Raw genomic sequence first — 23486 nt, 5'->3', positions numbered from 1 at the left:
GGTTAAGCACTGGAATAAATTGCTCAGAGAGGTTGTGGAATCTCAGTCATTGGAGATTTTTAAGAGCAGGTTAGACAAACATCTGTCAAGGCTGGTCTAGATAATACTTAGTCCTGGTATGAGTGCAGGGGACTGGTCTAGATGATCTCTCAAGGTCCCTTCCAGTCCTATGATTCTCTAATACAAACAATAAATTATTTTGTTTTGAAGGCAGAGAAATCTGTAATGGTTCTTAGCTCTTTCAGAAGGCAACTTTCTGACTCCAGACCAGCTTTCAAGAAGGCTTTGGTTCTTGCTGCCATTGGTTGTCACAGGTAATTCAATTTTTGGGGTAGCTTTCAGTGGTGTCCAGGTCAAATTTTCTTTGCTCACATGGAAACAAATGTCTTCTAAATGCCAGTTCTTCAACCTCAGCTTAAAATCTGAATGTCAAACTGATTTTCTCCTGGCTCACACATCAGCAATAATAAATCTGTAATAGGAACTTTATCAATCCTCTTGATGAGGCGCATGCCCAGATAAAATCCCAGAGTCTCTCGTAGCTGTCTTGGCTTTGCAGCACTAATAGGAACAAAAGACACTAAACACTTGCTATTTTTCACTAAAATAAAGACGTGACTCTAACTATGCACGAGGATCTGATCTATTGAACAAGTAACATTTTACCTGATCCCTGTTCTAACCATAACTGCACTATAAAAAGATATGATTCTAGCACAGTGCAGAAATGGTGGTGACCTGTAATTAAAGCTAACCAGCTTTCTAGACCAAACAAAATCTTATATAAAGAAAGGCAACTTCAAATTTATATGCCTGCTCTGCAAACCCTTGCTCATGGGAGTAGTCTCCTAGACTTCAGTGGGTTTGTTTAAGGACTGCACACCTGAGAAAGGGCGGTTTCTGGCTTAGTATCTATATTTTAAATAATTCTGCAGTAGTTTACTCTAAGGTCATTGTTTGACTGTTATTTGATGTGGTTAAATTTATTGGTATTTGTTCTTCCCTTCTAATTCAGTTATGCCTTAGATCAGGGATGGCCAGCCTGTTCAGAAGTTGATATGCAGCTCCTTGTATAGAGACTGACTCCGGGGCTGGAGCTAAAGGCACTTACTGCTCAACCCCTGGCTCTGCCACAGGCCCTGCCCTCACTCGACCCCTTCCCGCCCCCTCCCCTGAGCCTGCTGTGCCCTTGCTCCTCCTGCTTCCCCACCAGAGCCTCCTGCATGCCATGAAACAGCTGATCAGGAAGTGTAGGGAGGGAGCGGGAGGCACTGATTGGTGAGGCTGCCAGTGGGAGGGAGGCGCTGGGAGCAGGGTGGGGGAGCTGATGCGGGGGGCTGCTGACATATTACTCTGGCTGTTTGGCAATATACATTGTAAATTCTGGCTCCTCAGGCTCAGGTTGGCCACCCTGGCCATAGAGTCCTGAAATGTAAGGTATTATTATGATTTAATATTTATATTAGCATTATCCAGAGCTCACCGTCAGGATCAGGGACTGTTGTACTGTACAAACACGGAGACACAGTCTCTACTGCACTGTAGTAGTGGCTGCAAATTTCTTCGTAAGAGAAATACAGAAAGTGGCTTCATTATGATGGGGAGTGATAAAGGTCATTGCAAACATTTCCTATGAAATAGAACATTTTTATGTATGTATTGAATCTTGCCAAGTTGAGTATATGGCTAACTTCTGATCTCGGTTATGCAGGCAACCCCATTGAAATCTGTGGATTTACTCCCGATTCTCACTGGTGTAAATGAGCTCAATGTGTGTGTGTGTGTGTGTGAAGACGGGAACTGAAATAAGCAGCTAGTGAATGAGTTATATATGCTAATTAACTTCAATAGAAATCTTGGAATATAATTGTAAATTAGATTACCATAGGCTTTCCAATAGCACTGTTGTATTAATTTAGATGGCAAATATAGACAGAGCCAAGAACAGGAATAGAAACCAGATCTCCTGAATCCCAATTCAGTTGCATTACCTTAGTGTGTAAGTTAAAGTTACTCTTTCCATCTTACAAGTCAATGGTATAATTCTCATTGACTTCAAGGGGAGAAGGAGTGTGACTTTCTTTAAAGAAAAGCCTTTCTCTTGCAAATTCTGGGGGTTTTGCTCACGGAGATCGCCTGTAGGAGATGAGGTGATGGCTCTGTCTTGAGTACTCCTCACTTCACAGAAACCACATCGGAGGGAAGCAAAACATGAAATGAAACCCCCACCTTGACACTTCATATATTTAAGATATTTTAGTGTAGTAAACAAATACGTGACTCAGATCTGCTGTATAAATATGCTGTGAAAATGTACATACTTTCATGTAGTGATGAACTTTCGAAAGGTTCAGGTAGGCAAATAAAATTCAGATGCTCTACTTCCATAGGTTTTGGTATCACCTGTGTCTGCAACAAGAGCAGATTCTCTCTATCTGGTGCAATTCAATGAGACTTTATTGGCCTGACAAGTATACAAGTGTTGCCAAAATATGCTATTTAAAAGACTAGTTGACCCCTTGGGATATGTCAAAACTTGTTTACAACCCACCTAGAATAGGTCTTAACACCGTGTTTGGAGTTTGATCCCCGGGGTCTGTTTGTCAGTGGCATCCATTCATGATCTGGTGACAGGTTGATTCGCAGTCTGATGCCATGTCTACCGTCTTTCTCCAGGAGTCAGGCAGTTTTTCCTCGTAGCTTTTTAGTGAGAAGTCTCTTCTGACTCCGGGTAATTTGAGAAAATCCCTTTCTTGCTCTTCCTCGTATTTTGAGCATTGGCATGAAAAGTGCCTCTGTCTCTCAATCTGTCCTTTGTTACATAGATTGCACAATCGCTATTTTGTAAGATTGCTCCCAATTTTCAGCTCTTGTTTGTGGTCACTGGTTCTGTTTTTGCTGAGAGTTTGCCTTCGCTTTATACATTTCACTGCAGTGAGGTAGCCTGCTTGTGATGGTTGTGGGCATACGTCTTTAGCAGACTAGTTTATTGCTGGCTTTGTTTTTTCTTTGCAGTGATATGTATATTGGTGTTTTAGATGCAGCTCTCGCATATTAATCATTCTTTCCAGCTTTGTGCAGCTTAGTTGGTTCCCCTGGTCAGGAAGTTTCACCTTTTCATCTGGATATAATTACTGATCCTCTGTAGGGATGTAAAATGTTAAACTGTTAACTAGTAAGCATTAGGCTTAGCGTTAACCAACCTTAACCCCCTAAGCGCAGGGTGTGCGCCACCCCAGCCCCTTCCCCCCACCCTCTGCACTGGGCGACACAGCCCCAGCACCCAGGGGCCCCCCCAACGCTGGGCAGCCCCAGCCCCTCAAGTCCTGGCCGCCCTAGCCCCAGCCACACCAGCACTGAAGAGGAGCAGCCTGCCTGGGCTGGGGCCAAGGGGGAAAGGGCAAGCAGGAAGGGGTTTTGGGGGAGCGTGGGCAGGACCACGCAGGGCTGCTTGGGGAGGCACAGCCTTCCTCAGCCTATTGGACGTGCCACCCATGCCAGCGTGCATTTTGTGCCTCTGACAAGGTGACCTAGGGCAAGTAGCATTTGATCGTTGGAATCTTGTGTGCTGTGGAGCTTCGACATCAGACACCTAACAAGAATGCATCAGAGTGCTGGGAAATGTGAAAGACACAGTAGCACAGCACAGCTAGGGGCAGGTCTACACTTAAAACACTGCAGCGCCACTGTAACATTTCAGTGAAGACACTACTCTGCTAAAGGGAAAGCTTCTCCTGTTGGCATAGTTCATCTGTCTCCATGGGAGGCAGTAGCTATGTTGAGGTGAGAAGCCCTCCCATAGACATAGGGCTGTCTACACCAAAGGCTGGGTCAGTAGAACTGCGTTGCTGAAGGGGTGTAGATTTTTCACACCTTTGAGCGATGTAGTTCTACCCATGTACATTTATAGTGTAGACCTGGCCTATGATGTTATCATGCCTGATGGGCTCCACTATGATCTTCAAAGATAGAGAGAAGCTGGGGACTTTGGGGTTTGAGCACCAGACAGACAATGGAGGGAAGGTGGAGGGTGGAAATGGGCATTTTCAATAAGAGGGTCAGGGCCAATTGTGACTGAGAGCACAGTCACAGAGCAGCAATGCCCCTCTGCCATGTACATTGGCCAAACCGGTCAGTCTCTACGCAAAAGAATAAATGGATACAAATCTGACATCAGGAATCATAACATTCAAAAACCAGTAGGAGAACACTTCAATCTCTCTGGCCACTCAATAACAGACCTCAAAGTGGCAATTCTACAACAAAAAAACTTCAAAAACAAACTCCGACATGAAGCTGCAGAACTGGAATTAATTTGCAAACTAGATACCATCAGATTAGGCCTGAATAAAGACTGGGAGTGGTTGGGTCATTACAAAACCTAAATTTAATTTCCCCAATACTAATTTCTCCCTACTGTTACTCACACCTTTTTGTCAACTGCCTGTAATGGGCCACTCTCTTACCACTTCAAAAGCTATTTCTCCTCCCTTGGTATCCTGCTGTTAATTGATTTATCTCATTAGACTGACCTAACACTTGGTAAAGCAACCCCCATCCTTTCATGTATTTATACCTGCTCCTGTATCTTCTACTTCTGATGAAGTGGGTTCTAGCCCACAAAAGCTTATGCCCAGATAAATTTGTTAGTCTCTAAAGTGCCACAAGGACTCCTCAGTTTTTTTGCTGATACAGACTAACACGGCTACCACTGAGACCTGCGACTGAGAGGTAGATTTTCAATGAGAGTAAGGCACCTAAGTATCTTCGGAAATCTACCTGATGATGATGATTATTTTGTCCAAACCAGGTCATCCCTGATTGTTCTTATTATGCTGGAAGGTGTTAATGGCAACCATCAAGCAGGTCTTTAATCTATAAAATCACAGAGCTGCTTAATACAAGTGGGTATCCTAAGCACCTTTCTTTCAGGCTAAATGGAAGGAGCAATTAATTGCCTCTTTATGTTGTGAGATCACTGGAAACATTAGAAGCAACCACACAAGGCAGTGGGCCACCTGGCAAGGTCTGAGCAAAAGGTAACCCTAGAAGATTAAGAGGGGTTTCTATGGGAGTGGTTGCCTAATAATCCTATAGCTCATGTATCTGTAAGATGTGTGTGAGAGACAAAAAAGCAAGAAGAAGCCAGCAGAAAGCAAGCTAAGCAGTCAGGAGTGTAATACAGGGTTGGCAGCTTTCTAATTGATGACAACAACCATGCCCTGCCCCGCATCTTCCCCTTGAAGCCCTGTTCCTGCCCTGCCTCTTCACCTGAGACCCCGCCCGTGCTCGACCTCTTCCGTCAAGGCCTCGCACCAGCTCACTCCCTCCCTTCCCCCTGTCACTTGCTGCTCTCCCGCTTCCCCATAGCTGGATCCTCTTCACCTCCCTCTCCCCACCCTGCCAGGCTCCCTCTGCTCCAGAGCTGCAACCTGATGCAGAGCCCGCCTGCCTGCCCATGAGATGCAGGTAGGAGGCAGCTCCAGCTGAGCATGGGCTGGTGCAGGTCAGTGACTCGGCACCTCCCACCCTCAATAACCAGACTTTAGGTGTCCAGTCAGTACATCTAACCAGATGCTGCCAGGTCCCCTTTTCGACTAGACTTTCTGGTGAAAATCTGGGCACCTGGCAACCCTAATGTGGCCCTGAGAGGGAGCAGAGAGGCACTGCTTCTTGAGCACAGAAATCACTAGGAAGGCAGACTTGGAAAGAGAGCAAGGAAACTGCCTGCTGTTGGTTTGTCTCTACTGCATTAAGGGTACTTGGCTTTTGTGTACGTTCTTTGTAAATATACAGGATTGCACCAAAGAAATACATAACTCATATCATTAATTTCTCTGCCTAACTGCGACAGTCTTGCAAGGCCCCAAATATTGGCTTACCGCTCAGGCCAAAAAGGGCAACATTAATCAGGAGATTTGTGGAGTGTATTTATAAGCTGAAGTTAAGCACGTAGGTACATACCAGTGTTTTGACTGTATATTACCTTCCAAAAATGTTTATATATATTTTGAAGAATGGAAAATTCAGAGTTAAGATTATATTTCCACCCTAAACCAGAAAGTCTCTTTCAAATAAAAGCAGTAACCTTAACTCTGCTCCAGCAGAATTGCAACAATATAATACTTTCTAAAAATCAATCTGAGAATATTTCCTTCTTTTCATTTTTACAGTTTGGCCTTAGGATATCCTAAGGTGAGAGAAGTCTGTTAAGGGAGCAGTGGTGACATTGATTTGATTTATAGACCAGTGTCACAAGTGTAATTAATGGTTTCAGAGTTACACATCTGGAGAATAAATATTTAAATGATACTGAAATAAACTTCAAATAATTCTTTAAGGCCATTTAAGGCAGTAACAAGATCAGGTTTCACCACAAGGACTAACCCTTCTGTTAGGTTCCTGTTGTTCATTACATTATAATGTTTTACTTCCTCATTCCTCTGGTTCTTTGTTCAGCTAAAGAAGAACTACAACTATATTGCTAGAGGATGAGTTTAGGGGGGCCTTGAAAAGTCCAGAGTGGCCACAGATTCCCTTTTTTTAATTTCCTCTTATGTTCTCATAGCCTCATACTTATGACAAGAGATAATGCAAACAGTTGTGCTGTTGTTCAACTTCAGAAATTTCAGGCCTGATCCTAAGTGTTGCTGAGTGCCCTCAGCTTCCAGTGATGTCAAACAATACTCCTGGCAGGAGGCACATGGGATTGAGTTGTAAGTAAAGGGTGCACGGTTTGGCCCCTGGTTATGATAGCCTTATTAAGGCCCCAATTCAGCAAGGAATGTAAGCATTTGAGCTTTCCCATTGACATGGAAATATGACATAAGTTAGGCACTTAAGTACTTTGCTGAACTGAGGCCCATATTAGACCAAAACTAAATTCCATGTTTAATCCTTTATTTCAAGAACTGGCTCAATGAGTAGTAATTTAGCAGAGTAACACTCCGTAGCTAACATAGGGTTGGGTTCTGATCTCATTTATGTCTGGGTGAATACAGACAGTGACGTCAATGGAGGTATACAGATATACACCTGTGTAAGTAAGATCAGAATCTTGACTGTAACCTCAGGCTGTGTCTACACTACGCAGCTTTTAGCGACACGGCTGTTTAGCTGCTGTTTGTCGGCAGGAGAGCAAAACTTTTGTCATTCGGCTGAGGGGGGGCGGTAAAAACACCTGAAGTTTTGCCACTGAAGTTCCAGTGTAGACAAAGTGTCAGCGAGTAACGTTAAAGGTAATGTCCCATTTTAAACAGTAACGTAACAAAATTATTACTATCACAGCAACTGTACAGAGAAGCCTACTATTCTGGATCACGGCTGTCTCAGTAATAATAATAAGAGATCGTAGTCTACAGCAGTATTATAATAAGGGTATGCAGCAGCATCACTCAACACAATGCTTTTAACCAAGAAAGGCTGCTGTTGCATAGGAATTCTCCACACATGCTTCATGCATAGTTTTGTTTCACAAAAGCAAACAATTAGAGAGAGAAGGTGGGTGAGATAATATATTGTATTGGACCAGCCTCTGTTGAAGAGAGAGATGAGCTTTGGGGTTACACAGAGCTCTTAAAAACACACACACAATATTTTGGGAAATAGCTGACTGCAGATTAAAAAAAGCCTCTCTAACCTGAATTTTTCAATGAGCCAGAATGAGTTGTAACCCATATTTTTAAAAAGGATCCAGGGGGTTTAAAATGGCTCCAGAGGATTACAGAACAGTAAGCCTTCCTGGCAAATAGATTGAAATAATTGCTTCAGGGTTTAAGCCATCTTTTAACTATTAAAGATTAGAGTGAGACCTAATAGGAGAGGCAGGTTATCCCACATGTGCATACTGTGTGGTTCTTACACTTTCCTTTGAATGTCTGGTGCTGTCCACTATCAGAGACAGGATACTGGACTAGGTGGACCTCTTGTGTGATCCAGTAGGGCAATTCCTATGAGACAATGTCAGAAAATAATCCAGGTTTCATGACCAATACAGCTCTGCTTTTTGGCAAGAAAAAAAAAAAGTGTTTCACATTTTAGGGTTTCTTTAAAAAATAAATAAATTTTGCTTTGAAGCAAATGTCTTTTGGGATTCTTAGTGTATATTGTTCCTTTTTAATTTTCTTTTCCAGCAGATCTGTACTGTTCTTTGCCCAGTCCTAGAAATGTCCATTTTGAATCTAAAAACCTGAAGAATATCCTGCACTGGTCACCACCAGAAGAACTAGGAGAGGGAGTACTCTATAAGGTGAAGTATTTGATGTAAGTTTGCTCATTGTCTCTTTCCCCATTCTAGTAGTTTAAGTAAAGGCACCTTTATGCAAAGGCAGGGATGGAAAACTAATTTTGAGAATGAATCAGGGCTTGGAGATGTAAATAAAAATAAATGGTTGAAACTTTTTTTTGTTATTACTTAGTTTAGATGCAGTTAAAGGAAGCGTGAGGACGGAATATGTGAAGGATATAAAATAAGAGCTTATGGGGGCATTGCGGAGATATGAGACGAAGAGAGATTGTGCCATAGAGAGGCTGGCTCCAAATCATAGAAGAACTGTGTAAATTCTTAACACTTGTGCATAGGATGTGATAGTTGATGGAAGGTAGAATATGCCTGTTCTTCAAAATTTTCTAAGGGTCCAAATTTGATCTATACACTTGGAAATTAAAGGTAACTCTATTGAAATTAATGGAATTATGCTGGTGTAAAATCAATATATGTGAGATCAGAATCAGGCTTTTATCTGTGAAGGATTATATCTGACCCAGAAGGAATAAGAATGTTGCTTAGGGCCACAGTCTGGTTACCCTTACCCACCTTAAGAAGCACCGTTACCACTTGTGTATTGAGATACTATTCAATGTGAATGATGGTGGAAGAATTTGGCCCTTGAATAGTATTGATGATGGTCACAGTACTTCTGTCTTAGCCCCTGCTACTAGGTGACTTTACCTGTTCCTTACTGTAATAACTTTGTCATAACATGAAGCCAAATTCAGACCACCTGCAAGTTGCTGTACTTAAGCCTTTTGCTAAAGGCCTCCAGGAGTTGTTCTGGCAACCAGGCATAGGAGAATCCATGCCATGCCCCTTTTCCCTTGGCCTGACTTTCTGTGCTAGCAGGAGGGATAGCATAGGCTCCTTGTCCTAGAGTCACTAAGCCCTGGTCTACACTAGGAGTTGAGGTCGAATTTAGCAGCATTAAATCGATTTAACCGTGCACCTGTCCACACAACGAAGCCCTTTTTTTTAACTTAAAGGGCTCTTAAATCAATTTTCTGACTCCACCCCCGACAAGGGGATTAGCGCTGAAATCAGCTTTGCTGGGTCGAATTTGGGGTACTGTGGATGCAATTAGACGGTATTGGCCTCCGGGAGCTACCCCAGAGTGCTCCATTGTGACCGATCTGGATAGCACTTTCAACTCAGATGCACTGGCCAGGTAGACAGGAAAAGGCCCACGAACTTTTGAATTTCAATTTCCTGTTTGGCCAGCGTGGCAAGCTGCAGGTGAGTGCAGAGCTCATCAGCAGAGGTGACCATGATGGCGTCCCAGAATCACAAAAGAGCTCCAGCATGGACAGAACGGGAGGTACGGGATCTGATCGCTGTATGGGGAGAGGAATCCGTGCTATCAGAACTCCGTTCCAGTTTTCGAAATGCCAAAACATTTGTCAAAATCTCCCAGGGCATGAAGGACAGAGGCCATAACAGGGATCCGAAGCAGTGCCGCGTGAAACTGAAGGAGCTGAGGCAAGCCTATCAGAAAACCAGAGAGGCAAACGGCTGCTCCGGGACAAAGCCCCAAACATGTCACTTCTATGATGAGCTGCATGTCATTTTAGGGGGTTCAGCCACCACTACCCCAGCCGTGTTGTTTGACTCCTTCAATGGAGATGGAGACAACACGGAAGCAGGTTTTGGGGACAAGGAAGATAGCTCACAGCAAGCAAGCGGAGAAACCGGTTTTCCTGACAGCCAGGAACTGTTTCTCGCCCTGGACCTGGAGCCAGTACCCCCCAAACCCACCCAAGGCTCCCTCCCAGACCTGCCAGGTGGAGAAGGGACCTCTGGTGAGTGTACCTTTTTAAAATAGTGTACATGGTTTAAAAGCAAGCATGTTTAATGATTAATTTGCCCTGGCATTTGCGGCTCTCCTGGATGTACTCCCAAAGCCTTTGCAAAAGGTTTCTGGGGACGGCAGCCTTATGCCATCCACCATGGTAGGACACTTTACCACTCCAGGCCAGTAGCACGTACTCGGGAATCATTGTGGAACAAAGCATTGCAGTGTATGTTTGCTGGCATTCAAACAACATCCGTTCTTTATCTCTCTGTGTTATCCTCAGGAGAGTGATATCATTCGTGGTCACCTGGTTGAAATACGGTGCTTTTCGTAAGGGGACATTCAGAGGTGCCCGTTCCTGCTGGGCTGTTTGCCTGTGGCTGAACAGAAATGCTCCCCGCTGTTAGCCACGGGGAGGAAGGAGGGACTAGCCACGTGGTTGGGGGAGGCAAAATGCGACCTTGGAACGAAAGCACATGTGCTGTGTATGTAACGTTAATAGCAAGGTTTACAGTGAAAGAATGTACCCATTGTTCTATAAAATGTGACTTTTTAAATACCACTGTCCCTTTTTTTCCTCCACCAGCTGCATGTGTTTCAAGGATCACAGGATCTTCTCCTTCCCAGAGACTAGCGAAGATTAGAAGGCGAAAAAAAACGCACTCGCGATGAAATGTTCTCTGAGCTCATGGTGTCCTCCCACACTGACCGACCACAGAGGAATGCGTGGAGGCAGACAATGTCAGAGTGCAGGAAAGCACAAAATGACCAGGAGGAGAGGTGGCGGGCTGAAGCTGAAAGGTGGCGGCAGCGTGATGAGAGGAGGCAGGATTCAATGCTGAGGCTGCTGGAGGATCAAACCAATATGCTCCAGCATATGGTTGAGCTGCAGGAAAGGCAGCAGGAACACAGACAGCCGCAACAGCCCGTGTAACCAACCGCCCTCCTCCCCAAGTTCCATAGCCTCCTCACCCAGACGCCAGAGAATTGCCGAAGCAACAGAAGGCTGGCATTCAATAAGTTTTAAACTTTTAAAGTGCTGTGTGACCTTGTCCTTCCCTCCTCCACCACCCCTCCCAGTGCTTCCCTCCTCCACCACCCCTCCTGGGGTGCCTTGGCATTTATCCCCCTATTTGTGTGATGAATGAATAAAGAATGCATGAATATGAAGCAACAATGACTTTATTGCCTCTGCAAGCGATGATCGAAGGGAGGAGGGGAGGGTGGTTAGCTTACAGGGAAGTAGAGTGAACCAAGGGGCGGGGGGGGGGGGGGTTGCATGAAGGAGAAACAAAGAACTTTCACACTGTAGCCTGGCCAGTCATGAAATTGGTTTTCAAAGCTTCTCTGATGCGCATCGCGCCCTCCTGTGCTCTTCTAATCGCCCTGGTGTCTGGCTGCGCGTAACTAGCAGCCAGGCGATTTGCCTCAACCTCCCACGCCGCCATAAACATCTCCCCCTTACTCTCACGGTTTCGCTTTGCCAGGTTCTGGTGCTGCATATACTTCTGGATAATGTGTGTGGTGTTTAATGTGCTCCTAATTGCTGAAGTGATCTGAGCGGACTCCATGCTTGCTGTGGTATGGCATCTGCCCAGAAAAAAGGCGAGGAACGATTGTCTGCTGTTGCTCTGAAGGAGGGAGGGGCGACTGACAACATGGCTTACAGGGTTGGCTTACAGGGAATTAAAATCAGGAAAGGGGGTGGCTTTAGATCAAGGAGAAATAAAAACAACTGTCACACAGAATGGCCCCCTCAAGGATTGAACTCAAAACCCTGGGTTTAGCAGACCAATGCTCAACACACTAAGCTATCCCTCCCTCTGGTTTTTCAGGCAGGACTGAATCGCCATTAAAGTTTTCAAGGTGCCCCTAACAGACCTCACCGAAATGATTATTGGCCGTTAATTTCATGGAGGGAGGGAGGAACAAATGAATACAAAACAAATCTGGTGTATTTCTTGTTTTGATCCACTCCATCTATCTTTTACATCTTTGGCTGGCAGCAGACAGTGCAGTAGGACTGCTAGCCATCCTCATCTCCTGCCTGCTCACCATAAGATGGTACAATAGGATTGCCTGCAGGACTAAAGAGAATGATCTGGTCGAATCACTCCTAATTTAGTCCCTGCGCCCATGTCTGCCCAGGCGCTCCTGGCCGACCTTACCGAGGCGGCCAGGAGCACCTTGGACACAGTGAGGATGGTTTTCAGGCCTATTGCACCGTCTGCTGCCACAAGGCAATGGGTTGCTGCTGCTTTGTAGCAATGCAGTACCGCGTCTGCCAGTGCCCAGGAGACATACGGTGACAGTGAGCTGAGCGGGCTCCATGCTTGCCATAGTATGACGTCTGCACAGGTAACTCAGGAAAAAAGGCATGAAACGATTGTCTGCCGTTGCTTTCACAGAAGGAGGGAGGGAGGGCCTGACGACATACCCAGAACCACCCGCGATAATGTTTTTTGCCCCATCAGGCATTGGGATCTCAACCCAGAATTCCAGTGGGCAGCAGAGACTGCGGGATAGCTACCCACAGTGCAACACTCCGGAAGTCGACGCTAGCCTCGGTACTGTGGAAGCACTCCACCGAGTTAATGCACTTAGAGCATTTTGTGTGGGGACACACAATCGACTATATAAAAACAATTTCTAAAAACCGACTTCTATAAATTTTGTAGTGTAGACACACCCTTCCGTATTTAGGTGTTGTGATACTCACCAGACTACAGTCATTCTCTCTGTCTCTCTCTCTCTCCGGCCCAATGGCTCTTTAAATACGATTCCAAAGAGGAAGAGCTTCAACAGGAGAGACTTACAGAGATCCCTGTCAGAATATGCCAGAGCTCAGTGGTTAGAGAGATGGGAGACCCAAATTCAAATCCTTTCTCCCCCTCTGCCTGAGGTGGGGAATTGAACCTTACCTGGGTCTCCCACATCCCAGCTGTGTGTACTAACCACTGGGCTAAAAGTTGCAAGGCGGGCACCATAAACTCCTCCAGCAGCCAGATTTTTGAATGGGACCCAATCTGGTAGGCAGCCTCTCAAATGGGCATCTAGATGCCTAGAGGAATGTGATAGTGTGTGTGCTTAAAGGCAAAAACTTAGGTACCCAGGGAACTTTTACCCTGAAAATTGAGGCACTGAGTCAGTTTAGGCACCTACAGGGTTTGGTGGGAGTTTTGTGAATCTTAGCCTAAAACAGACTTTGGCACCTAAATCTGGCATTTAGACACCTAAGTACCTTTTTGAGTCTGGGCCTTTGTAGCTTCAGGATTCCCTCAGTGTAGTGAGATCCTCAAGTGGTTGGCTAAGCCGGGTTTCGGGAACAAAATGGCCCAACCAGACTGACAAACAGGACCCAAGGAGCAGAACTTTGTAGTCCTGTAAACAGATCTCTTTTCTGTGTTTTGCATCCAAACGATAACCCCTTAAAATAGGGATTTTGTCAGGGGAGCAATGACATACCCTTAATTACATCTCTGGAGTATAGTTCATAAGCTAGTGTGTATGTTCACTACTGCTCTCTGTTGGATGCTGGGTAAGCAATTATATTGCACTGATTTATTAAGATGTAAACCCTTAGTAATTACAACCAGCTACTGGGAAATCTCCATACAAGTGGTAGCTGCTGCCTGAGGTTTGGGAGCAGAAGGTTCCGCGTTCTGTTCTTCATGTGTGCAGTTTACCAAGTGACTACTATGTTTCTGGCCATGGTTCTTGTTCAGCTCTCTCTTTTCTCTCTCTCACGCAGATATGGCATAGGTAAATGGATTAAAAAGTCAGAATGCAAGAACATCAGTAGAACATGGTGTGATCTCTCCAATGAAACGTATAACCACGAGGACCAATACTACGCAAGTGTAAAAGCCTTTTTCAATGGCAACTGTTCCAGATGGACAGAAACTGCACGGTTCAATCCTCTCACTGATAGTAAGGAAAGACAATAAAGTCAGGGGTTCATAGCTGTGATTATATCGTGAAACATTTATTAACATTGCGTGCTCGCCGTCAAGCGCAAACGAAGGAAATTTCATAGCATGTCAAAATTGTTTTTGCTATTGGCAGAACTAGTTGGAGTGTATCTGATAAGAATTTGAGTTTCTATGCCAATTGCATATTGAGTATGTTTGGAAATATCTCTGTGTGCTGAATAATAGATGGCCAGTGTTTTCAAGTAGAGTGAAATATTACCATACCTTCAAAGCTTGCAGCAGTGCATGTACGGTTTGGAGAACACCTATTAAGAAGCAGAAATGTTCTGCATCCATAATAATACTTTTCCATTATAGCTCCTACTAACCAGGCAGCAGCCAGAATAATAACGTATAGTGCCATGTTTCTCATCTGTGCCAGACAGCCAATCTGCGTGCTCTCCAGAAATTCCCAGTTATCTAGCTCATTTTAGTAAGCTGAAATCTTATGCACATTGACATAAGTCAAGTCATGTAAATATCAAGGCTTTTTAGTCTGCTAGGCACAAGGATTCCTAACCCAAACTCCCCATCCAGTAGTATCCACACTGTTGATATTAAGGCTTAGTTACTTATCCAGATAACTGTAACTTAGAATAATTCCTTTTATATTAAGTCCCAAAAAATCTATAATGAAACTTATCATCCACTGTTTGGAAAATTTTAATATCGTAATAGTCATATCAAATGTATCTTTGCTGTCTGAAATTGCTTTATGTAAGTGTATAAACATATCTTTCCAGCTAAAATTGATCCACCAGCAGTTACTGTGTCTTCCACTGAAAAATCTATATCAATAGTTTTGACTGCTCCTGAGAAATGGAAAAGAACCCCTGAAGAGGAATCTATATCTTTGTATCAAGTCTACTCTGGCCTGCAATATAATGTGTCTGTACTCAACAAAAAAACAAAGAAAAAGGTAAGCTTGAAAAGGCCGTAGAAGAGTACATGTTAAATCTTTTCACATGTTTATGGAACTTGCACTGTAAGTAATAGCATAGCCGGTTTACTTCATTTTGTTACAGGGCTTTTCATTCATCCTCTGTCCTGGTTCTTGTCACACAGCCAGAAAGCGGAAGTCCGAAGTGCAGGCAATGCACTGTTTATGGGGTTAGTTCCAAGCAAACATATCCATAGCTCGACACACCAGCAGAGTCTGTTTCCCAATGGTCTGTTCTCAGCTGTGACGCCGCAGAGCATTTGCCCCATGTCCCCCTTCCCAGCTCTGATGCCTCAGAGTCTTGCTTATGTTCCAGTTCCCCATTCCCACCTCCACCTCCTCCGGAGGCCCAAATATACCTGCAAGGCTAGCCCACAGTCCCACCCCTTTCGTACCCCATGGGAGGGGTAAGGAGTGAGGTTGTGCTTCGGTCAGGGACAGGCATTTCTTTGGTCTTTTAGTATTTTATACCTTCTCTCCCCAAGCCCCCCTTGCCCCTCCCAACTGGTTGCTTGACCTTGCCTTGAGAGAAGAGCCAGGCAGCCTTCCAGTGTATGCTCATGTATTACACTCCCACCATAACACTTTAACTGCTCTATCCCTTATTTCTTCTCATTGTACTAAAAGTCCCATCTGGTTGTGGGAAATACAACACACGGTGTCTTTGTTCTTCACAAATAGTAGTATAAGATATAAGAATATCAAAAAGTCAAACCCAAAATTCTATTTATTTAAATATAATTTTGTACATGCCTGTAAAGGCATGGCACCCACCTCTCATTAGCACCCCTTTCTGGCTAGGTGCATCTGCATTCTTTTAAACCAGTCCCAGTCCTGGTATCGGGCCATACCCCCAGTGCTTCCTCCTCAGAGAGGATTGCTTTTCCCTCTTAATCTGTTCTGGCCCTAGCTTTCCAGATGGGCCTCCTGACAGTTGAGTTCCTTCTGGGGACTTACTGCTGTCCAGTTGTAGGCCTTTCCCCAGAGGCCTATGGGGTGGGGGGACCAGGGCCCACCCACTACTCCAGGTCCCAGCCCAAGGACCCTAAGAATAGCAGCTGTGCACTACCATGTCCCTTTAGCAAAACTGCCTTCAGTTCCTTGGGCCACTTCCCTGCAGTCCCACCCTTCACCAGTGCCTTACCCTTACTCTTCTAAGCTCAGGCCCAGCAGCCAGCCAGCTCTTCCTTGCTCCTCCAGTCCATGCTACCACTGAGCTGTCTGTTGTCCTGCAGTTTCCTTTGACCAGCCAGGAGCACGGTCTACACTCCTCTAACTCCAGCCAGGAACTGTCTTGTCTCTGCCGCTGCAGCTCCTTTTTATAGGGCCCTCCTGAGCCATGATTGGCTGCTTTCCCTGCAGCCACTCTAGCCTGCTTGAAGGACCTCTCCACTGTTCTTTTCCTGGGACGAGTGTGGCGGGACCCTGAGGCCTCCCTCTGGGCCTAGTTTACCCCATCACAATGCCACACATCTGGCTGTAAAACTTATGTGATAAACAACATCCTTTGACCACCACATCTGAACATTGCCCACCAATCCATCTCACCTGATTCAATCTAACATTCCATTTCATGGAGCAGCTTCAATCAGACACATGAGAAAAGAAAAAACAATGACTTGCTATAAAAATATTTCTACCACTCCCCCACCCCCAACATGTACACACACACATACCTCTTCCAAATTACAATGCCATGAAGTGCAGGATAAGCAAATGTAGTCACTGGCAAGGTCCAATTTCTCACAGTTTTGCAGGGCTAGAAACAGGTGCATTATATCATTGGAGAGGAGAGATGCCCAACTTTCAAAGGGGATATATCTAGCTGCAAGCTCTGCAAAGTACCAAAATATTGGCCAATGATGCTATAACAATTTTATATATAGGAAAGTTATTTTTAGATCTCTTTGCCCCTGTTTTAAATGTAATCGCTATTTTTAATTTGCCTCCAAGATCAGGCACCTAGTTTAACAAGCAGAGTTTAACAAACTCTTATTCTAATTTTAAAAAAAGTATTGTAAAACTTGAATACGTGTCTTAAGCAGTCTTCCTGTAACATGTGGCACGTAGAGAATAAAGGGTGTAGTGTGAAGGTTCGATTAATACTCATTTGAGCTGTCCTGCATAATTCACCATACTACTATTACCAATCTACACTCTTTATACTACCCTATCATGACTCTTTATACTACCCTATCAGCTGCGCCGTATTAATATTATGCTGTTTCTTTAAAATGCCTGAAAGCTACAATTATTCCACAGATGAACTATGGAGAGACATTCTTAGCAGCCTTTTTTCCTCTGATGTCAGTTTGCTTTTTTAAAGCAGTGGGACTCCACCAGTGCTGTTCAATAATGGTCTGGCTTTCCAAGCCAATAGAGAAGTGAGAGGGCTTAATTCTGTTCCTATAGGTCAAAGTTAAAACTCTCATTAACTCTGGTAGAAGAAGGGTTGGCCTCAATGAGTTTACCTAACATGAAAACTAAATGTAACTTTATTGGACCTTGTTAGGATGCCCTACAGAAAGATCAATGAGATGTTTCTGGTATATCACGCTATCCATCTGAGTATATGCTAGTAGCGTTCCATTTTCTCTCCTTTCTGTAAAGGGGGAATTGGTCAGTAATGTTACAGAATATTACGTTAAATAGAAGGTAACATGCTCAGATGAGGTAATGTAAAACTAATTCTGTTTTCATTAGTGTTCAGAAAAATGGAATAATTTAAGATTCATGCTCTCGCTCACGGTAATGGTTAGAATAGTGCTCTTTCCAAGTTGTTTTTGTTTGTTTTTAATAAAATCCATCATCTGTGTTTTAGGGTAGGTGCTAAATAAAAGTTACCATGTTCTTTTTTTCTAGTGGGTCTTCTCCATTAAAAACAATACACTGCTTGTGCCCCGGTTGGAATCCAATACAGTTTACTGTGTCAGTGTACAGACATATGTTACAACACCACTTTTGCTCAGTGGATTTTCCAAAGAACATTGCATTGCTACTCTGAAAGGTATGTACAAATCTGCAACATGTGCAGAGAATGAAACTTAGATCAGAGTTTGAAACTATCACAGTTATATGTCTTGTTAAAAAAGGGACAATTCTAAGAATAGGTGCAGGTAAGAACTGCCTAGGGTGCCAAATGAAAGGGGCAGTTCTGATTTTGGAAAGTTTCCCCTTCTCTCTTCCCCCACCAGATTTTGATCTATTGTACTGATGAAGAATCTCCCAAAATGTTTTTCTCTGGCTGCAAAATACACGTGGTCCTACTCACTGGGGCTCACATGAAATAATTTCATCTGTGAACAGGCTGTTCCTCAGGGCATAAAGCTCATCACCTTCTATTCTCTTTTCCCCCGGTAGCCCTATGGTCTTTGTTGCAGTCTAATGGATTCTGGAATACGTTTGTGTGCGTGCACGTTCTCTCTTCCTCCCTCCTTACCCACCCACCTAGTCTTCAAATCCAGAGCATACAGGAATATGCCTAAACCAGTAGCAGCAGGAAACACAGCAAACTGTTCAGCTCTGCTATGTGAAGCTGGGGTCTTTGGGTAAAAAAATGCTTTATCGGAAGAAAAGGGGATCTGTATCTGAGAGAAATCAGAATTAAAACTGTTCTTTCAGTAGGCATTTTTCTCACAGTGAGGGTGAGCTAGTTCCACCAGGTTAACTAGTTCCACCTGCAAAGACAAGTGGAATTATCAAAATTTGGGCTCCGGATCAAATGTCACCATTTTCATCCCCTAGAGATGCCAAAAATCCCTGAATGCATCACACTCACATCATCCATCCAGACAGCAGCTTGACAGGTGCCTGTGACAGCTCATAATATTAAGAAGTAAATTACATAATGCAATAACTTCTGTTTTATTAACAGACCCGACAGTAGAGCAGACTATAACAATCGTATATGGATGTATTCTACCCATCATTTTAACAGGCGTCATTATCTCTATGGCAGGCTATTATGTGCACAGGTATATTCATGTCAGCAAGCAAAAGCATCCGGCTAACCTGGTAAGTGCTCCTCATTACTCACTAAGGCCCCATTCCTGCCATTTACACTGCACCTGTGCAGAGCCCCATTGAATTCACTAAGACTCCATGTGGGCGCTACAGCCTGCCTGCATGCCATATATTGCAGGATCAGTGCCTTAAGTCCCACTCATCTCAAGAAAAGAGCATAAGAACATAAGAATGGCCATACTGGGTCAGACCAAAGGTCCATTCAGCCCAGTATCCTGTCTACCGACAGTGGCCAATGCCAGGTGCCCCGGAGGGAGTGAACTTAATAGGTAATGATCTAGTGATCTCTCTCCTGCCATCCATCTCCACCCTCTGACAAACAGAGGCTAGGGACACCATTCCTTACTCATCCTGGCTAATAGCCAGTAATGGTCTTAACCTCCATGAATTTATCCAGTTCTCTTTTAAACCCTGGTATAGTCCTAGTCGTCACAACCTCCTCAGGCAAGGAGTTCCACAGGTTGACTGTGCGCTGAGTGAAGAAGAACTTCCTTTTATTTGTTTTAAACCTGCTACCCATTCATTTCATTTGGTGGCCCCTAGTTCTTATATTATGGGAACAAGTAAATAATTTTTCCTTATTCATTTTCTCCACACCACTCACGATTTTATATACCTCTATCATATCCCCCCTTAGTCACCTCTTTTCCAAGCTGAAAAGTCCTAGCCTCTTTAATCTCTCCTCATATGGGACCCATTCCAAACCCCTAATCATTTTAGTTGCCCTTTTCTGAACCTTTTCTAATGCCAGTATATCTTTTTTGAGATGAGGAGACCACATTTGTACGCAGTATTCATGTGCTGGTTGTTAATTTTTGTAAATTGTTGTAAATAATTTTTGTAAATAGTTGTAAATTCTTCTGTTTTTCTTATATTAACAGCTGTGCCTGTGTTAGGCATGACTGCCTGGCAGTCTTTCCTAAAAAGGTGCCCAAAGTTACTGAACATCAAAATGGAACTATTCTCTTAGTCTTGGAAAGGGTCATTGCTATAAGCAAGGACTAAGGTGCACTGAGGCAAATGCCATTAGTAAGCTGGCACGATTTCTATATTTACCCAGGGAGCCCTATGGAGAGGATTCAATTAGCAAAAAATTATTAATTGGATTAATTCATCACCAAATAGAGGAGAGAATTAAAAATGGAAAAAGTCAAGACCAAATTAAATAGTGATGCTCTCTTGGACTATTACTAGATATTACTCCAGTTCACTGTTTAATTATGTTTCTGGAGGATTTAGCATGTCTGCACTGGGCAGATTACTTAACTTTCAATTTTAGTGTATTTTAAAAACAGTACAGTCTCAGGTCTGTTTTTGTATGTTATTCTACTAGCATCCAACTGTACTACTAATTAGATAGCCCAAAGATGTATGTAAAAGCATTTACAAGTTTTTCCTCTTTCTTTTTATTATGTTAACAATTTTTTAAAGAAAATATCTTTAAAAGAATAGGGTGGGATGGGAGAGGTTTCATTTTTAATCCCTAAAAGAGTAACTTTGTCTTCTAGATATTGCACAGCAAGTTGCACAAACACTGATGCCCCATCATAAAGAAAATACCTTACTCAGAGTATGTCTACCCTAGAAATGCTATGGCAGCCCAGCTGCAGTAGCACTGTAGTGTAGACACGTACTACAGCGACAGGCGGGTTCTTCCATTGCTCTTCGAGAGATGGTAACTAGGTCAACAGCAGAATTCTTCCATCGACTAGCAGTGTCTACACAGGACTGAGATTGTCTTAACTACACCTCGCAGGGTGGGAAATTTTTCACAGGCCTGAGCCATATAGTTAAGCCAACCTACTTTTGTAGGTTCTCATTTGTGATGTTAATTCACTCTCTGTGACAGAGGATGGCATGGAGGGTTTGAAGAAGGTAGAGAGAATGATGGGATTAAAGCTGAAAGAAGCCAGCCCATAGCAGGGTTAGTACTGTAGGTGCAGCATTTTACAAGAGTTCTTGCAGTGATTGTGCCTCAGGAGGGTGCAATACTTTCAAAAACCATGGGGCAGTGCAACCATTGTGCTATTTTTGGACCACCACTGTGCCACTCCTTCCGTCTTATATGGAGCCAGCTTCATCTGGGGAGACTGGACCTGGCAGTGTCACTAGCATAGGGCAGCCGTTGCACTCAGGGGAGTTCAGGGTTGCTGCTGTGGCCAGACCGCATGGAGGTACATCTTCTGCATCCTCCCGCTTTTGACATCTGGGTTAAAATCATGACGTAAGTAACAAGTGAAAATTAGTCCATATCCCAACCACCATTTGGCCACATCTGCAAACCTCCTCCCCAGGTTGAGAGTCTCCAGCCATGGGGAGGTGGAATACCCAAGATGTTTCAAGTCAGAACTGAAGAGCATTAGGAGAACTTTCTGAAATAGCTTTCGTGCTACACTACACCTTTCTCAGATTAGTGGTATTAGTCTCTCATTTTACTGAGCATTAAAGCACTACACTTACAATAAAAAAGACAGCTTCATGGTTTCTGGTTTTGGGGTGTTTTTCCCCCGGGTATATTTTATTTACAGTGGCTGCACTTAATGCATTTGAAAGGGTCTGCTGATTGGAGAGAGGCTCTTTGTACTTAAATGAGGATTGCTGGTAGACACCAGTAATCTCTCTCAAACTGGAAGAAACCTAAGTACAGCTATAATTTAACTAGTACTTTGCAATCCTGTAACATTTTCCATTGGAAGATCTTGGATCACCTTGCAAATGCTAATGAGCAAGTTATGACACACACAACTTCTGTGAGGAGTAGGTAACTAGTGATATCCCCATTTTACAAATGGAGAGATGGAGTGCATAGAAGGTGAAGTAACTTGCCCCAGGGTCACAAATGCACTCTGTGGCATAACTGAAAGTAGAACACAAATCTCTGGTCTCTCAGTCCTGTGTTTGAACCCACAACTTCCAATGTGAAGTTAAAACTGATTACTGAATGCACGGTGAACTTTTGCCTTAAGGTAGAAGCTTTCTGAATGATCCTACCAATGGACTTACAGCTCCTCTTGTCACTGCTTAAAGAGAGTGGGCCATTTTACACTTCTCCCTTCCTCTCCTCCTGAACTCTGACCAGATGGGACCTAATTGTACATTTTAAAAGTAGATGCCAAATAAGTTGCAGTTAGATGGTGTCTTTTTTTTTTTTTAAATCAAAATGTCTTTCCGTTACAGGTATTGCACTACACGGATAAACATGATGAAAGGATTTTAATCCCTTCTGAAAAAATAATGGTTAACTGCATCACTATTAATATGATGGGTGAGTACAAGACTTCCCAGGAAACCATTAATTTAATAGGCAGGACCAGCCACAGTTGCAATTCCATTCATGACGAAAGCAGAGTTGATGATAAGCCTCTGAAAAGAGCATTGGAAGTGAAAGACTCGGTTGATACTTCTGAAGATGTGAACATTTTACCTGTCTTGGAGCAATATAGTATATGCCAACATGGATTCCACTATGCTTTGGGTCAAAGGAATGAAGGGGTTGTAGAGTATGAACTTGATGTGAGGCCTGCAGACCTTTTTCCTGTGCAAAACCTAACAGAACGTGGTTTGACAGAGAAGTCTGCACCAAGAGAACTGCTAGATGAGCCACAGATCACTTTGAGGGATTTCACTGACAATAAAATGGGACAGCCATACTGTCCCCAGCTTGATGTGCAGGTTACAGACATGTGTTCGGTGCAGAAACTAAAAGAACTTAATTGGAAGGAGGAGGCTGCTGCATCAGAGGAACTACTAGATGATCCACAGACGGATTTGGGTACTGAAAAAATAGGACAGTCTTACTGTCCCCAGTTAAAAACCATAACACAGAGCCTCCAAGACCAAACTAGGACAACAGAGGTAGAAGAGGAGGATGAACAGACCATATTAGTAGATTGGGATCCTCATATTGGAAGACTTTATATACCTACTTTGTCCAGTTTTGAGAGTGATACACATGAAGAAGTATTTGAGCATGAAGTGTGTGATCAGCCTGCTAAAGAGGGGCTTTTGTCCAAACTCTATGAGAGCCAGGCGTCTGATGAGCCATCAGAAAACCAAGAACCGTATCTCCTGCAATTCAAGGAGCAATGGGGATTGCATGTAAAAATGGAAGACTGAACGGTCTTCCTTCAAGATCTTAAAATGTTAAATGTAAATTGTTGTTTATACCTTCAAAAGGTATTTATTTCATCCAAGTCATGGCTTGATTTAGCCTCAAGGCTGGATTTGTACTGGAATTATCTAATCTCTGCTATGTTGTCATATTTTTGAAGACTTGTATTGTAAAGTGGATGCTCTATAAGGATTATTCTGGTGTCTTCTTTGTGCTATACGCATTTAAAACAAATTATCTGTGCTTGAAAACAATTATTTTTAGAGAATGTTAGGAAGCTTTTCTCACTATGCACTGAATTAAATCATTAAAAAATAGGAAGGAAGCAGAGGAAGAACCTGAGGCATCTTCTGCCACAAGAATTCTAAGGGCCATGT

The 23486-nt window shown here is 43.5% G+C and overlaps 1 protein-coding gene across 2 annotated transcripts in view; it reads left to right on the top strand.

Annotated features, from left to right (window-relative positions):
- IL20RA (interleukin 20 receptor subunit alpha) overlaps nucleotides 1-23282 on the top strand; it is a 36695-nt gene extending 13413 nt beyond the window's left edge. The window contains exons 2-7 of one of the 2 annotated variants that reach the window (XM_073335214.1): nucleotides 8136-8262; nucleotides 13816-13994; nucleotides 14779-14954; nucleotides 17838-17982; nucleotides 18850-18989; nucleotides 22176-23282. In XM_073335214.1, the coding sequence (XP_073191315.1) occupies nucleotides 8136-8262; nucleotides 13816-13994; nucleotides 14779-14954; nucleotides 17838-17982; nucleotides 18850-18989; nucleotides 22176-23114 (1706 nt within the window). In that variant the 3' untranslated portion in view covers nucleotides 23115-23282. Of the gene's footprint in view, nucleotides 1-8132; nucleotides 8263-13815; nucleotides 13995-14778; nucleotides 14955-17837; nucleotides 17983-18849; nucleotides 18990-22175 lie in introns of both variants that reach the window. The other variant, XM_073335213.1, reaches the window with a different exon arrangement.
- The last annotated feature ends 204 nt before the right edge of the window (nucleotides 23283-23486 follow it).

Source organism: Lepidochelys kempii, chromosome 3 (assembly GCF_965140265.1).
Source record: "Lepidochelys kempii isolate rLepKem1 chromosome 3, rLepKem1.hap2, whole genome shotgun sequence".
NCBI classification, from domain to species: Eukaryota; Metazoa; Chordata; order Testudines; family Cheloniidae; genus Lepidochelys; species Lepidochelys kempii.
The sequence above is the reverse complement of the archived record's forward strand: the minus strand, read 5'-3'. Positions and strand labels throughout refer to the sequence as shown.